We start from the raw sequence: 17,801 nt of genomic DNA, 5'->3' as shown, positions 1-17,801 counted from the left end.
CCACGAATGTTGTGGCTGCGGTGGTGGCGGCGGCGGCGGCGGTTTGTGGTGGTGGTCGCGTTGGCGGCGCAGGTGGGGGTGATGGTGGCGGTGATGGCAGCGGCCAGTTATGGCGCGGGTGATGGTTGTGGCTGTGGCAATTGGCAGCGACGCCGGTGGTGGTGATGGTGATGGCAGTGGCAGTGATGGTGCTCATCACGGTGGTGGTGCGGGGAGGATTTGGCTTATATCGGTTCACAGCTACAGGTACGGTGTGTCGCCACACAGCGAAAGGGGGGGGGGGGCAGGGGGGTTGTCTGGGTGGCGAGAAAGGTGATAGAATTGAAACCTTGGTAGGATCAATTCCAATCATTGCATTTCATCTCTCCGCCGCTCGCTTCATTACACGTGCCCCTAAACGGAAGCCAAAATCCATTCTGACCCTGTTTATCTTGTGCTGTTATCTGCAGCCGGTTTTTTTTTACATGCTGGGCCCCTGACAGACCCCCACCCCACCTCCGATTACCTTCCCTAAGCCACGTATCTAACGAACGCACGACCAGACGGCAAGCCAGATAATTTCCTCCCCGTCTCGTCGTTTGCTTCGGACGCTGCGGATGTTGGCAGCGTCGTTTTTTTTACTCACTCCTGGTTTTTTTTGTCTTCTCCTTTTAACGCTTTCCAACGAAGGGTGAAAAGGCGTGGAACGCGTTCACCCCCTCGCCGGTCCGTCGGTGCTGCCGACGCATGATGGCGTCTCGTGAAAAAAAACCATCAAAAAAGGAATGACGCTGGAGAAATGAGAACCTGCGTTGCTTGCTGGGACTTGCCCCCCCCCTCTCCGTGCAAGAGAAAACTGGGCGATTTGATGGAAGCACGGCCTGAAAGTTGACGATAATAAACCGGCAAGAGAACGGCGTCTATCGACGCACGAATAACTTCCCGCGTGACGTGTCACGCGTCACGTATCACGAGCGCATCTCGCCTTCCCTCCCGGTTACGTCGTCACGCGCCTCGTCGCGCGCCTCGTAATGTCGGAAAGCGTCCGGGGCATCCACGCGTGCGAGTAATTTTTCTTTACCCCGGGTTTTGTCGACGTCGACGCTCGAGAGCTCGTTTGCAGCCAATGCGGCTGCCCCCTCTCTCCCTTCGGTGACCGTCACACGAAAGTCTCCCCGCCGTGCCGCCAACGTGCAGCCTCGGCGGAAGACCACGTCGAAGGCGCGGGAGCCGCCCCCGACGCCGCTCGCGAGTTTCAAACCGCGACGATTATTTTCATTTGTTTTGGGAATCCCGGCTGAGATTTCACGGGGCCCGTTGTGCGAAGACACGGGCGGGTGGGCGAGCGGGATTTGTTGCTCGGAGCGGCGGGCGTAAACGTTCCTTCGACTGAACAAAGCGGCGACAGACATCAAGCCCCGGCTGTCAAAGCGTCCGCGCTAATTATCGGCAGAGGCGGTGGCCGCGTGCCGACGTTTTTTATTTCTCCTCTGGCCATGCGCCGAAAAACTTTCCCGCGGTTCTCCACGTCGGCCCCTTTTCACGAGCTCTGACAATCGTAACCATTACTTTTTGATATTGAGCCATTTTTTTTCTAAGGGTATATTTGCCCAATCTCTTTTCAGAGACACATTTTATGGTGTTCTCATCTTTTTTTTTATGAAGGTGCTTTGTCTTGAATATGAGAATTATATTCCGATTCAAAAACCCCAAAGCTGAGTAATGCTTCTAAGATTCGGAAGTCGGGAGAGAGAGGAAAAAAGAATTACGGACAATTAGAGCTGTGAAATGGTAAAACAGAGGCTCGCTTCTTCCTTCACCCATTGGCCAAGTTTTAATGAAGCTCCATTAGGCTTCGAATTAATTAGCGTAAACGTACGGCGTACACAATTCGCTAATTTTTCCAAAATGCTAAAACACATGTCCGCCGCCGATAATGCACAACGGTATCTCACGCTGAATTATTCATGACAAATAGTTAATAATAGATTTTCCCAGTGTTTATAACAAGGACATTCATTTGGGGTAGAATGGTATCCCCCCCCGTTACAAATCACCACGTCACCTTCATTCGCTCCGACGCGCGCCTGAAATATTGCGCCTCTTCGTTCCGGGGGAATTTCTCCCCGACCTTTAGTTATTTCAGATTAAGAGAAATAAACCGAGGTGGGCGCGTAAAGCATGGCGTAATAAAAGAACAGAGATGTGTTTAAGGCAACGCAATAAAATAAAAATAAATAATACTACCGACGGAATTGAAAACAGAGCACGGGGGGCAGCAGTGGAGGAGGAGGAGGAGGTGGTGGGGATGGGGGAAGGGGGGCACGCGCAGAAAGGTGAATAGATGACTGTGCCGACACCGATTCTCATCAGCTGCTCCTCGACAGTCACGGCGCTGGATATTAAAACAAAATAAAAAAAGCGCCTCTCATTCATTCATTTTTATTCAGCGCGCCCTCCCCTTCATTAGCGCTGTCCGTCTCTCGGCCTCGTCGCACCACGCCGATTCTCACGACGGCAGGAGGCGACGAGCGCTTCAGGGGCTCGCGAAACGCACGGGGGGCCCACTAGCGCCACCGCCGCCACCATGAATGAGCCATCAGAACGAGCGACCTCGCCGGCGTCGCGACCTCGCCGACGTCGCGACCTCGTCGGTGGCGCGACGGTGGCGGCGGGCGTCAGATCCACGTCCCTTTGCCTTGCCTCGCCCGTCCCATCGCCCGTGCTGGCGGACGGGCGAGCGGGCGGCGGCGACCGGTGCGATCGCGCCGGAAATTTCCATCGCTCTGGTCGTCAAGCCTCCGAGAGACAGCGCAGGCAATTCGTACCCCCCCACAACCCCCACCGCCCCCGCCCCCCACCCTGCCGGGCCTCCAGACCAGAACCAGCGTGTTTGTCATCGTCAGCGGTGCGCACATTATTGAGCTCAAAAGTCCATCGCGCAACGAACTGCTCCTTAGCCGTTTCAAGAGCATTGTGTTCGGCTCACGGCGAGCGGTGCCTGCCGCCCAAGATTAATCAGCCAAGGGTCGCTCCACAATTGGGCGATTAATAACGCGTCCACTCATAGGCGTTGATGTGTTCCCCACACGCCGACCCGCAAATGCCTCCCTCTCCAATTCCCGTTGGGAGAAAATGAAATCCTCATTTCTGCCTCCAGACAAGATGAGAACAATGATTGGTAAACCTGCGCTGTCAGACTTCAAAAGGAGCACAAACCTCCGGTCATTTTATTTTGAAAATTGCGGCAAGGTTCAATCATAGCTTCGGCCCTCCAACCCTCCGCACACTCCTCTCGTGCCACCCCTAAAACCCGCAGCCCCCCCCCGCCCTCCCCCCACTCGGAGGGCATCGCAAACGCCACACTGCTTTGTGCGGCACTCGAAGCTGGCAACGGACGCCCCACAAAGGCTGATCCACTTAATTTATCTTTCCGCGGTGCTTTTTGAGATGAGTTATTTATAAACTCATCTCCCCCAAGCCTTCGTACAAAAAGTATAAACGACGACGACGCCGTCTAAATGACGGTAACCGTTTAGTGGCTTTGGTATCGGCGGCGCGGTCGTTCTCACAGCGCGGCGCTCTCGCGACGGAAGGCGCGCGTGTGGTTTTGCAGACGCGGTCTCCACGACGTCTGAGTAACCGGCGGATATTTTCCAAAATTTATATCGGGACGACGGTGCGCAGGATGTCCCTGCTCTGTTCGAATGACGTCACGAGGGCAAGGTCTTACTGCGAAGCTGACGGCGGCGTATTTGCACGGCTAATGGCGCACGCCGCGATTATGACCGGGGCGGCCTGCCGCGGTTGGAACCACGGAAACCTCGGAGGCGAGCGGCGCCGCCGCCCCAAACGCGGCGGGCTTTCGCCGCGTGAGATCCGCATTTATCGCGGCACGTCCGCTCCGCTGAGCGTTGCGATGTACAAGCCCAATATCATAAGCGGGGGGAGAAGGGGGGGTGGGGGCGGTGGGGGGTGGAATTGAAGAAGAAAAAACGCAGCGCGGCTAATTCCGGAAGAGAGAACAATTTCACCATCTCGCACACTCTTCAAGGCAGCATCGCTTCCCTTTTTCTGTCAAAGCCCTTAATTAAAAGCTAATGTAAGTGTCATCGATTTAGAACCACATGACTAAATATCTGAAGGGCAAAAGAAATAATACGTCACGTTGCGGGTGTGCGGGTGTGCGTGCGTGCACGCGTGCGTGGATGCGCACGGGCGGGGGGTATTATTTTTGTAACACTTTTTTTCTTGGTGGCGTATTGTTTTTTTGCTTGACGGGCCGTTACGCTTTGCCGCATTATAATAGCGCGACCGCGTTCCAAAAAAACACCGGCGGTTCCACACGCCCCCAACGGTGGCGACGCCCCACCCCCCCCAACCAACAAATAAGTAAACAAAATAATTTTTACACGGAGGTTCGGGGAGACAGCCGATAATGGAAATTTTTACGTCGGATTTTCTGGCACTGTTTGTTTTCCTTACGGGGGCGAATCAATTCAAAGTCATCCGTGATGACAAATATGGGGAATGCACGTGCCCTTTGTGCTTGAACACGAGATGAGAGAAGAGAGACAGGAGGGCGGCAACGGTAGGGCCAGCAGAGTCGTTACGCCTGCTGTGTCGGTGGTGGTGGTGGGGAGGGTGGGGGCAAGGGGGGGGAGGGTGGGGGCAAGGGGGGGAGGGTGGGGGCAAGGGGGGGAGGGTGGGGGCAAGGGGGGGGGGCACGTGGCAGGGGGTGGAGGGGAGACCGTTAATGCTGTCCCTAATAAGTTGCTAAGCACATGCATCACGGGCAGGTAAATATCATCACGCATGTGCAAATGAAAAATGCTGGCCAGTGTGCAGTGGCATTACATTCTAACCTCCCTGCGGCCTCCTATTTACCCCCGAGAAGACGACGGAACGAACGAACGAAGAAAAAATGTAAAAGGAAAAAGATACGAGAGGCGAGAGCTCTGACCGAGAAAATGCTAAATCCTGAGGTGGGAAGGAAGGCGCGGAGACGTCGGGAGAGAGAGCGAGAGCGGCAGGCGTGACCGTCCGAAAACTGCCGCTATAAAATTCACGAGCGCGCGATACGAACACATCTTTTTGGTGAACATCGTAGCCGAGGTATTCGCACGAAACGAAGAAATGCTGCCGGTTCTGCGTGGGGGTGCGTCAGCCGCAGCCTCGGAGACGGCGTTTGTCTGTATAGCCGAGCGAAACGCAGGAACAGATTAAGCACCGAATTACCCCGTAATGCAACGTTTTAAAAATAAGAAAAATCGGGCTGTGATGTTTAAATTTGAAAATTTGCTTAATCCCAGCTGGAAAATATATATATAACACAATAATTTCGAGAAAATAAATGAACAAATCTATTTCTATTCATCGGAACTCTTGACTCAAACGCAGCTACTGTACCCACACAATTCCTTACGGCCTCGTGACCAATAGCAAGCCTTTTAATTTTTCCCCGGGTGAAGCGAGAGGGATTTTAATCAGGATCTCAAGGCAGTATTTTTAGCGGAGTAATGTGCATATTTTCACAGCTCCAAACATCTGCCGGTGTCACGCAGCAAGTTATTTTGGCCCCGATTTCACACCTTTTTTAACATCCGTTAAAACTGTAAATTGCCTTCACCCGTTTCATCACTCGAAGATAGAAGAGAGAGAATGAAAGAAACCACCCCCACCACGACCGCAAGGCTATAATAATAATAAGAAGAATAAGGCAGAGTCAATCAAAGACCACGCGAGTGCGAGCCCCGCACGCACGTTATATTTTAAACGAAAGTAGAAAGAAAAAAGAACACCTTACGGTCCAATGTTATTTCCGTAAATTATGCCGCGGTAATTTTACAGCGGGGTCGTCGAGTAAAACTGGTTTACACTCAAGGCGTGATTCACTGGGGCGCGCGCGCGAAATCACGGCAACTCCAGCCGCTCGATACGCGGAGCACAAAAAAAACAATGGAGAGGTTTTTGCGGTTTAATTGGCGAGCGGAATATTGGGAGAGCTTCCGTATTGAGTGCGCTTTATCACTTAGCCGTTTCCAGAGTGTACGCTAATGCAGTGAGCTGCGATAAAGCATTTACCGGATCTATCGAATTGACCGCGCGGAGGATCGGATGGGCATTCAGCCCTGGGACAGACGCGCGCGTGTGCGGTGTGGGTTTTTTTGTTTGTTGCCAATTCAGAATATTGAAGAAAACCCCAAGCACAACCGCGACGAGACGATGCCGCCTTTTCTTCAGGCCCCACACTCCTTTCAAAGTGTACGCGCAGATGCTCAGACACATCACGCCCTGGGAAATCAAGGTTTTTTTTTGTAAGACGGGGAGGGTAGCGGTGGAAAGAGCCTAAAGTAGCCGGACCACAGCCATTAGATGCAAAATGGCCCTCCTCTGAACAAGGCAATTACCATAATGAAGACACCCACCACGCGAGCGCTTGTAATCATAGTAATTAAGCTAATTACAGAAGTGCTTCTGACAAGGCCCCGAGGAAGGGAAGAGAGAGGATGCACCACTCGCTGGCAGATGCAGCCGGCACTTGATCCTGGTCAACAGGTACCTGGGTTTGTGAAGGAGTGTGGCGAGTAGGGGAGCGAGCTGTGAGCACGTGGGGAGCAGGGAGCGAGCTGTGAGCTCGACGCAGCCAGGATCCCCCCCCCCCACTTCTCTAAGCACTGCAGTCGCCTGCTCGCTGGTGGTCAGTCTACTTCTCGTCACTGTTCTACCGCTACAGCGATGGGGACTGTTCCCGTGAACTTCACTTGTCGATCCCTCCTCCTACTCTTTGGGTCTTTCGGTAAAGTCACGTGGAGAGAACAATAATACAAAAGTCACGACGTTTCGATCGCAACAAAAGCAATCGTCTTGGTTTATTTTTATTTTCCTATCTACGTGACTTTACCGAAAGACCCAAAGCGTATGATTTCCTGCAGTCACGAAAGCTTTAAGTCAAGATTCCTCCTCCTCTCATGTTGTGGACTCAGGCTCTACCAGACACTGACTGTTTCGTTTCATCCACCACACTGCAGGCCACAACCACCACACTGTAGGCCACAGAAACACTCAACCACTCATCTACTCACTCACCCACCCAAACTCACTTACCATTGCAGGTCAAAACAACATTCACTCACCCAGTCACTCACCACACAACAACACTCGCCACACTGCAAGTGACAACAACACTCACTCAATCACCCCACTGCAGTTCAGGACACACTCACCCACTCACTCACTATGATGCAGATAACAACACACTCACTCACCACACTGCAGGTCACAACACACTCACCCACTCACCACACTGCAGGTCACAACAACTCACTCACCACACCGCAGGTCACAACAACACACTCACCCACTCACCACACTGCAGGTCACCCACTCACTCACCACACCGCAGGTCACATCAACACACTCACCCAATCACCACACTGCAGATCACAACAACACACTCACTCACTCACCACACTGCAGGTCACCCACTCACTCACCACACCGCAGGTCACATCAACACACTCACCCAATCACCACACTGCAGATCACAACAACACACTCACTCACTCACCACACTGCAGGTCACCCACTCACTCACCACACCGCAGGTCACATCAACACACTCACCCAATCACCACACTGCAGATCACAACAACACCCTCACCCACTCACCACACTGCAGGTCACAACAACACACTCACCCACTCACCACACCGTAGGTCACATCAACACACTCACCCACTCATCACACTGTAGGTCACATCAACACACTCACTCACCACACTGCAGGTCACAACAACACACTCACCCACTCACTCACCACACTGCAGGTCTCAACAACACTCACCCAATCACCACACCGCAGGTCACAACAACACACTCACCCAGTCACCACACCGCAGGTCACATCAACACACTCACCCACTCACCACACTGCAGGTCACATCACACTCACCCACTCACCACACCGTAGGTCACATCAACACACTCACCCAGTCACCACACCGCAGGTCACATCAACACACTCACCCACTCACCACACTGCAGGTCACAACAACACACTCACTCACCACACTGCAGGTCTCAACAACACTCACCCAGTCACCACACCGCAGGTCACATCAACACACTCACCCACTCACCACACTGCAGGTCACAACAACACACTCACCCACTCACCACACTGCAGGTCACAACAACACACTCACTCACTCACCACACTGCAGGTCACCCACTCACTCACCACACCGCAGGTCACATCAACACACTCACCCAATCACCACACTGCAGATCACAACAACACCCTCACCCACTCACCACACTGCAGGTCACAACAACACACTCACCCACTCACCACACCGTAGGTCACATCAACACACTCACCCACTCATCACACTGTAGGTCACATCAACACACTCACTCACCACACTGCAGGTCACAACAACACACTCACCCACTCACTCACCACACTGCAGGTCTCAACAACACTCACCCAATCACCACACCGCAGGTCACAACAACACACTCACCCAGTCACCACACCGCAGGTCACATCAACACACTCACCCACTCACCACACTGCAGGTCACAACAACACACTCACCCACTCACTCACCACACTGCAGGTCTCAACAACACTCACCCAATCACCACACCGCAGGTCACAACAACACACTCACCCAGTCACCACACCGCAGGTCACATCAACACACTCACCCACTCACCACACTGCAGGTCACATCACACTCACCCACTCACCACACCGTAGGTCACATCAACACACTCACCCAGTCACCACACCGCAGGTCACATCAACACACTCACCCACTCACCACACTGCAGGTCACAACAACACACTCACCCACTCACTCACCACACTGCAGGTCTCAACAACACTCACCCAGTCACCACACCGCAGGTCACATCAACACACTCACCCACTCACCACACTGCAGGTCACAACAACACACTCACCCACTCACCACACTGCAGGTCACAACAACACACTCACACACTCACCACACTGCAGGTCACATCAACACACTCACCCACTCATCACACTGTAGGTCACATCAACACACTCACTCACCACACTGCAGGTCACAACAACACACTCACCCACTCACTCACCACACTGCAGGTCTCAACAACACTCACCCAATCACCACACCGCAGGTCACAACAACACACTCACCCAGTCACCACACCGCAGGTCACATCAACACACTCACCCACTCACCACACTGCAGGTCACATCACACTCACCCACTCACCACACCGTAGGTCACATCAACACACTCACCCAGTCACCACACCGCAGGTCACATCAACACACTCACCCACTCACCACACTGCAGGTCACAACAACACACTCACCCACTCACTCACCACACTGCAGGTCTCAACAACACTCACCCAGTCACCACACCGCAGGTCACATCAACACACTCACCCACTCACCACACTGCAGGTCACAACAACACACTCACCCACTCACCACACTGCAGGTCACAACAACACACTCACACACTCACCACACTGCAGGTCACAACCCGTACATTTCTGCTTCTACCCTCGCTGACTGCTTCACTCTTGAACTCCCTCCCATCGCCCCCCTGCATCCTAAATCTATTTAATAGCCTCGCTCAATGTCAAGAAACAGATGTGACAGTGTTGCATGTTGGTGGCCGCTTGATGTTGTTGGTCTATGTATTGTTTTACTAAAAAAAAAAAACTTGGTGTTGCGACGCGATCGAGCGGCAGCAACAGACGATCCATTTATAGACACCCGACGAAATATATTGGGCCCAAGTTTGAGAGAATCCCACAGTCTATGCTACACGTCTCCCAACAACCTCAGTGCACTTATTAAATCGTTCACCTCTCTCCTGGCACTACACTTCGTCCTACACAGCAGGCGTAATTTGCTTCCAGCAATCAATGATACCTAAGCCGGAGTCATTGATATCTTGCGATTTTTGTCGCGTACTGAGACAAAGACCCCCCCCCCCCACGTAGCCTTTGGGAGGCTGTTGGGGAAAGTGGCGTTCACGAGCACCTACGAATGCCCAGCACGGCACACGAGGGGGTGGGTGGGCAGGCAACATCACGCCAGGCCACCTTTGTCTTCCCAGTGCTGACGCTTACACAACATCACACCAGGAGCTCGTCTAAGTCTGAGTCGACTTAGGGGAGGGCCCAGCATCAGTTCGGACATTCGTCACCGGTGTTGGCTGCGAGCGGGATTCGAACCCGGGTCACCGGGGTTCGTAGCGCGGCGCTCTAACTGCCACGCTGCCGTTCCCAACACACACACACACAACCCTTACATGCGCGTGCACTAGCACGCGCGATCTTCCATGTAAACACTCAGTCGGGGGGCCATGTCAGGTGAATGTGGGGGCCACATGACTGTTCCACCTCGGCTCGATCCAACACAGAGAGGCCCCCCCCTGTAACCAATCACGCGCCGCACGTGCCCACGGACATTATAAATCACTGGGGTATCTATAATTGGATCACCATGCACTATTACAATGCAGTTGACTCTCGATTCTCCGTGGGCAGATCACCGGGCTTGCGGGTTTAAATGTGCTTGCAAAAAAGTTAATAAAGTATCTCTACGTGCAGGCTGGTGACAATGAGTCGCGTCACTAATCACTTGTCCAGGTCGGTGACTGTGCAATGTATCGGCAACAAACACAAAGACTATAGCAGCTGTTATGCACAGTGGTGGTGGTTGGCCATCCAAACACTCTCCAGGCTCGACCTTGCTTAGCTTCCCAAGCCTGACGAGGCTGAGCACATTCCGGATGATATGGTCAATGGTGCTGAACTATATCATCATAAAGCGTTATGTGAACAAGCATGTTGTCCGTGTTATGTACGTATGCTGAACTTCTTTCACACCGTACGTAGCCAGCTGTGGTAAAAATGATCGCAGGTGCGGAATCAAACTTGGGTCACTGGGTTCGTAGTGCAGCGCGCTAACCACTGCGCCACCGCTCCCCGCAAAGACAAAGCTCTCCCGTATAGATTTAACAAACTGTTGGGGCAAGTGCTATTAGCGAGCACGTATGAAGGCCGGCACGGCACACATGGGGGTGGGGGTAGCTGAGTCGACCTAGGGGAGGCCAGGACCGGTTCAGATAATTGTCACTGGTGTTGGCCGTGAGCGGGAATCGAACTCGGGTGGCCAGGTTCGTAGCGCAGCGTGCCAACCGCTGCGCCGCCGCTCCCCACACACGCGCACACGTGCACAGGCAGCGCGCGCGCGTATGTCGTAACAAATTAAACATTTATCTTTTTAATGACGGGCCAGATATTTTATCTCAGCGTGACAACATGACTACAGGCCCCTAGCATAATGCATCGTCTCTTATTAAACTAAACACACAAATAATTAATTATTTCCTTAAATTGCACCGTTAAACACACAAGAAAACCACGCACACACACGCACACCACCAGCACCGCTGCCGCCACCATCGGCGCCGCGCGATTTCCGCCCTCCCCGCGATGACAGATTATGAATGAGTAATGATAACAACCCGCGCAATATCTGCGGTATCGAGGGGGTTAACCTCCCTCATTGTGAGACTTCCGAACTGCAAAATTAAAGCTGTCAGGTTATCATAAAGTTGCAAATGTTTAAATTGAACAAAGCGCAATTGGAATAAAGAGTGTCACCTGGCCTGTCAGAGTGCCGGGAGACAGCACTCTGTCACAATAACGACCCGAGGGCTGTCACGCGGTGGCTGTTAACGCGAGACCCAGCGCGGCGCGCCAACCCATCGCCCGGCTTCTTTAGTTCATCGGCGGCACGCCGCCTTTAACCAGCGGCGGCTGCCGCTGTCCGCACGCGCGCCTCAACCTCCTCGTTAGGAGCTGTGACTGGGAAAATTGTGGAACGGAAAAAATGAATAGATTCTTTCAACAAACGAGCCACGAGTTTCAAAAGCGTCTTCATTCGTTTGCCGAATTTATACATTTCTGTTTGTTTCTTTTGAAGTCCGTGGGGGAGATCAAAACAAGTATCGCGAGTGACGCGCTGGGGAAAAACAAAAAAACACGAATCGTCCTAACGTACGACACACGTTGTAAAGGTACGATGATGTGGTGGAAAGGTGGCGTGGTGATTAGCTCGCTGTACCTAGTTACCCGTTTTCAAATGGGCTTTGCCCCCCCCCCCCCCGCTCCCCACCAAACCACACGAACTAGTGTGGTGGAGTGATTGAGACCTGGAACCTATTAAGTTATATCATGTACACTATAACAAAACAATGACAGCGATGTATCGGAATACACTTCCAAGGAAGCTCATATCCTGTGTACAGCTCTATGCGCTTTAAATTAATGTCAGAAAACAGGAATAGGGTAAAACTAAACTATTTTAATTTGACCAGCTAAGGCCCGATGAGCTTTACCTGGTCACAAATGATAGCTCAACGAAGTAGCTTATACTCAAAACACTTGTTGATTCTACATGTGGAGGGAAAAACCAGTGGACCCGCGGAAAAATCCACGCGACCGCAGGGAGAACACGCATCCTCCAAATATACAGGCGACATGGTCGAAAATCTAATCGACGACCTCCTGTATACCACGTGAGGTAGTCAACATCTTGCGACCCTGGCGAGATGTTCAAATCTGATACCTGTTGCCTAAAACAACACGCGCCACAAACAGCGGCGGTACGCGATGCACACCTTCAGCAGATGGAATTTTCACAGCGAGTTATCGGGGCAGATGCTCCACGCAGTCCGGGAGTCTCGGTTAAAGCGCTTCCGCGAGTGGCCTGTTCTGGATTGCCTTTTTTTTTACGGTTGCAAACCATCGAGTTAAATAGGCATTAATTGACAGGATAAGCTCCGCTGGATCCTGCGTTAAGCTTAATTACACTCACGCGTGAATAATTAAGTCACCTGCCATACCGCTGAACCCACTGGCACATTGTGCAGTCGGGCGAAAATTCATCATACTCGACACGGCTAATCCGGCTAAAGAGGCATCCAAGAAGCTTGAGCCCATCGGTCTCACGCCAAAGCCTTCTTCACCTCCGATCGGTCACGACCGCAGAACAGAGCAGTCCAGCCGATGCAGAAGCACCGGGGTCGCATCGCCAGGGCGGAGGTTCAATCTTGCGACACGACGCTGCTCAACGGCATCCCGAACTCTACGCAGTTTTGCTTCACCGCTGCTCGCTTGCTCGCTCCTCCGCTCACCGATTTCCTGCAGTTGCTCTCTCGCCACACCGTACAGCCGCTCCACCCTCACTCTTTTATGGCTACTATGAATGTGAACGTTGCTATGAGCTTCGTGATAACTGATACCGTCACCGATAGCCAAAGGTCTCGTTGTACCGGAATTGACTGTGTCCTGCCGGACACAATTCTGCTCAGCCAGCACACTTGCAGGACACTTAACTAAACTAACATAGTTTGTATTTTACCAGGTAAGGCCCGCTGCGCTATATAACCCTTTTTCATAATCGACCTGGCCACAAATGATAGCTCAACGAAGTGGCTGATCACGTGGAAATGTCATACAGCCAAATACTATAAAAAGCGTGACGTTGACTCTAAATATAGAGGGAACAACCGGAGGACCCAGAGTAAAATCCACGCGACCGCGGGGAGAACACGCAAACTCCAAATATACAGCAGCAGGCATCAGGGTCGGGATCGAACCCACGACCTCCTGTATACCAGGCGAGGTAGTTAACATCTCATAGCCACCGTGATGATGATGATGATGATGATGGTGAGAGAGGGAGAGACACGCAAACTCCAAATATACAGCAGGCGTCAGGGTCGGGATCGAACCCATGACCTCCTGTATACCAGGCGATGTAGTTAACATCTCATAGCCACCATGATGATGATGATGAGAGAGGGAGAGACACGCAAACTCCAAATATACAGCAGGCGTCAGGGTCGGGATCGAACCCACGACCTCCTGTATACCAGGCGAGGTAGTTAACATCTCATAGCCACCGAAGCACCCTAATAGTTTGCATCCTCCTCCTTGCTTCGCAGGCTGTGGAGTTTTTTTTTTATATCAACTTACTCTAATTGCAATCCCGGTCTCCGTGTAAATGAGAAACCGCTATCTCAATAGACTCTTGACTCGGTTAAATGAAGGGCAACATGGAACTGATAATCACGTGCGCTCGGTGTGACATGACAGAGGACCCCTGGTGGATTATTAGGGTGATAGAACCGGGCATTCCGTCTAAATGTCGCTCGTTCAGGGTCTCCGCCTGGTCACATAATTGAAGCCCTAAATTCAGTTCTTGCACTTAATTTTGTAATTTTACAGCTCCGAGATTTCAAAATTTCGGTTTAATGATAATAGTATTAATGATAGGAATAACTTCAACTTGTAACGGTCCGCCGTGAAGTACTCGCTCACTCCCAAAGAGGTGCGGGGAACCACAGGCAGCGGTCAGGTGGCCGAGTTGATGGCAAATTTCCCCAAAGTTCTGCGATCCTCTACACGTGGTGTTTTTTTTATGACAATTACTTCATGTTTATACTCGTGTGGGAGGGAAACCGGAGCAACCGGGGAAAGCCCACACGTGCGAGGGGAAAACACTCGATCCCATGCAGCCGACATTCGCTGTACCGCCTCCTCCTGGCAAGTCGTAGTGCGGCTCACCAGGAGGAGGGAGCTTCACACAGCATTCGCCAAACCCTCGCCCGCTGCCTCCACAGCGGCCGATGACAAGAGGCAGCCACATGCAACGGAGCCACCGCCGGCCAGGTTCGAGTATCACGCGAAAAACGATCTCGCAGCGGAGCGTATGGGAGGGCGCGCCCCCCACCGTGTAGAGGCCCGGACGGGCACTTGGAAGGATTTCTTCAGGAAAGGTGCCGCAGCGAGATTATTTCGGATGCAACAGGGATTTCAAAAGAATGCAAAAAAATGTTTTTGAAGAACAGCCGTCCTTCAAAATTTCCGAATGGCACGATGTTGTGCGCGCATTCGAAAATTGCTAGCAAAAAACCGCATGCCGCATGGCAAGAGAGCACAGCTGCGAGCGGGTACGAGATAATATCTTTGCCCCTAGGACTCTGTACAGAAATGCGTTTCCACCCATTCAAATATAAATCACCTCCGTTGTTTTCCAATGAAGCCAATTATGCAAATTAGATAATTCCGTTGTATCCAAACGAGCCCTAATGAGGTGAAATACGGATTATATATATAAATAAAATTATATTTACTATGTGTGCACCGCACTGCGTCCGGCTCTCTGTTGCATGAGGGATTGGTGGGAGGGGGGGGTACAGAAGAGAGGAATTGTAGAGAAGGAATGCATAAGAGAGGTGGGGAGGAGGGAGAGGAGAGAAGAGAAAGACGGGAAAGGAGGAGGGATGATCGAGATGGAGAGAGTTGAGACAGAGCGCGTGTTGAGATTTACCCGTGTCCCAAAAATTTCTCCCCGTCGTGGATGCGCAGCGAGCAGCGGAAGTCGTTCGGGAACTGTATCCCGACCTGAGCCTCCAGCGAATCCAGCACGCTCTCCAAAATCCCATCTGCGGAGGCACCACACAGCGCCGGCTCGTCAGCAGCGCACAGGGTCACGTGACAAAACTGGCGGCGGCAACAGCAACGATGTTCAGCGAGATGATCCAACCAGTTGAGTGTCAACGCTGTCTTTCTGACAGACCTGTTCTTCACCTGAGGATGGCTGCTTGCGTTGTGGCCGAAACGTCGTGAGAATAATTTTATTATGTTTTATTTTTATTATTTTATTATTTCCATTCTACGTGACTTTACCGAAAGAACCAAGAAGACAGAGAGGCAGTTAAGAAGACCAATCGACAGATCGAAAGGCACGGATGGTAAAGGCAGCTACGTGCACAGACAAACAGATCAGCGATGCATAGATAGCGAGACAGGCAGGCAGAGAGACAGGTTTGGTGGAAAACCACCCAAATGGAGAGACGCAATAAGACAGATAGATAACAAGACTGATAGAGGCAGAACGAGAGACAGAGACAGATAATCTTCTATAAAAAAAAGAGACAGATAAACCGATAGAGGCAGATATACACAAAGATAAATATGGATAGCCAGGAGACAGAGAGACAGATAAATTAGACTAAGAAAAGGTCGGATAGTAAGAGACGACATAAATTAAAAGAGAGACAGGATGGAAGGAAGCCAGACAGGGAGAGTTTCTTAATTTGCAAGGCAATGAGAACAATTGTTGGTTAAGCCTCGCTTATCTACATTGCACCTGAAAAATTTCATCACCATTACTATATTGCCAGAATCAAGAACTCCGAGTGAGACATTGTTAATCAGTTTAAATATTCAAGAGATGCTCCAAAAGGCGCATTTTTTTGTTGTTGCCCTCAATTACTTTTTTTCTCGAACCAATACAAAAGTTTTTAGGCGTTAATTTGTTGAAATGTCACGAACTATTTGGCCGGTTTTCAATGCAGCCTGCATCGTTTTTGCCACGTGTCACCAGGGCCAGAATCACATCCCCAGCCTGACGAGATGTGAACTTCCTCGCCTAGTATACAGGAGCGGATTGACACAAATTACGCAAATTATTACCGTCATCACAATTATACGATTAAGGGCATACGTGTTCGTACAGGCCACACACAAAGCGCGAGAGACACGCTCCACATCGGCGTGTCTCTCGCGGGATTTCAAAACGAAAATAAACGTTAAAAATAAAACGCCGTGCAGTGAGGCAGCGTGCTGCACAGAGGGTGGGCGAAGCACCCAATGCAATGTACAGGAGCTCAGCAGCGGGCACCGCTATTTATTGTTTGATTCTTTATTTTTGCTTAGAAATTTCATCCCGTAATTCTGCTGCTGGATGAAGGCCTTCTTCCGACACCGTACTAGTCATGGGGGATGCCTGACCATACTTCACCAGGCTCGTCAATGAGTTGTGGTGGACCAAAACCCGCAATAACCAAGGATTAATTTCAACCGGCTCCATCTGGGCCAGCGATCCGAAAATATGTCTGCGCCCGGCAAACCACATCCAGTATGCCTCTCGCTATGGCGACTACTAGTGGGTCACGTGCCACCTACTCCAATCTGCCAGCGACCCAGAAAATATGCGCACTCCCGGCACACCACATCCAGTATGGGCTGCGGCCCACGAGCACACGCGCCAGCCACCGCACGCACGACTACAGCGCGCCAGCGACTCGGACCGTACTCTCTGACAAAATCAAGCGTCGCTCGCGACAACTGGACCACCTCCCCGGACGATCCGACCCATCGGCACCTTCCTCGGGCGGGGGTGGCGTGGCGCTGCCTGCTGCTGCTGCCATGAATGCGCGGGGGGAGACGACCCGAGGGATTAAACAGCGACGCTGGAAGCAGGAGCAGCAGCAGCAGCGGAGGCAGAAGGAAACCGACACGAGGCAGCAACAGCGTCCGACCTGTTTAGTCTCACGGCGCGCGTCGGTAAGCTCATCGCCGGTTCAATTTAACCGGGACAAGGGGATGGGGGTTCCCACCCAGCTCTCCCACCACCACCGCCACCGCCCCGCCCCGCCGTAACCCACGCCACCATCCGCCGGCCACGGGTTTGTCCGCTGAACCCGGGATGTCAGAGCCGTCCAATACGGTTAATTGAATGACCGATCGTTTTCCACTGGATTCGCATTAAATCTATCGTCGGCCGTCCGCGGCGTGTCGGCGCCTTTGGAAAACGAAGAGCCGGCTCGTCGCGCGGAGCGGTTTACCGTTCTAATCGAGCGGCGAAATTACCGGTGAGAGACAGGAGATTCGACGCCCGGCTGCCGCTCGTCCAACCATCGCCCCCCCCACTCCCACTCCCT

The 17,801-nt window shown here is 52.1% G+C and overlaps 1 protein-coding gene across 3 annotated transcripts in view; it reads right to left on the bottom strand.

Moving 5' to 3' along the window:
- The window catches only part of FBXO3 (F-box protein 3), a 121,504-nt gene that overhangs the window by 78,925 nt on the left and 24,778 nt on the right, over positions 1 to 17,801 (bottom strand). For all 3 annotated transcript variants that reach the window (XM_078601660.1, XM_078601658.1, XM_078601659.1), the window contains exon 4: positions 15,404 to 15,518. In XM_078601660.1, coding sequence (XP_078457786.1) covers positions 15,404 to 15,518 — 115 coding nt within the window. The remainder of the gene's footprint in view (positions 1 to 15,403; positions 15,519 to 17,801) is intronic.

Source organism: Lampetra planeri, chromosome 16 (assembly GCF_965212315.1).
Source record: "Lampetra planeri chromosome 16, kcLamPlan1.2.h2, whole genome shotgun sequence".
In the NCBI taxonomy this organism is placed as follows: domain Eukaryota; kingdom Metazoa; phylum Chordata; class Hyperoartia; order Petromyzontiformes; family Petromyzontidae; genus Lampetra; species Lampetra planeri.
The sequence above is the reverse complement of the archived record's forward strand: the minus strand, read 5'-3'. Positions and strand labels throughout refer to the sequence as shown.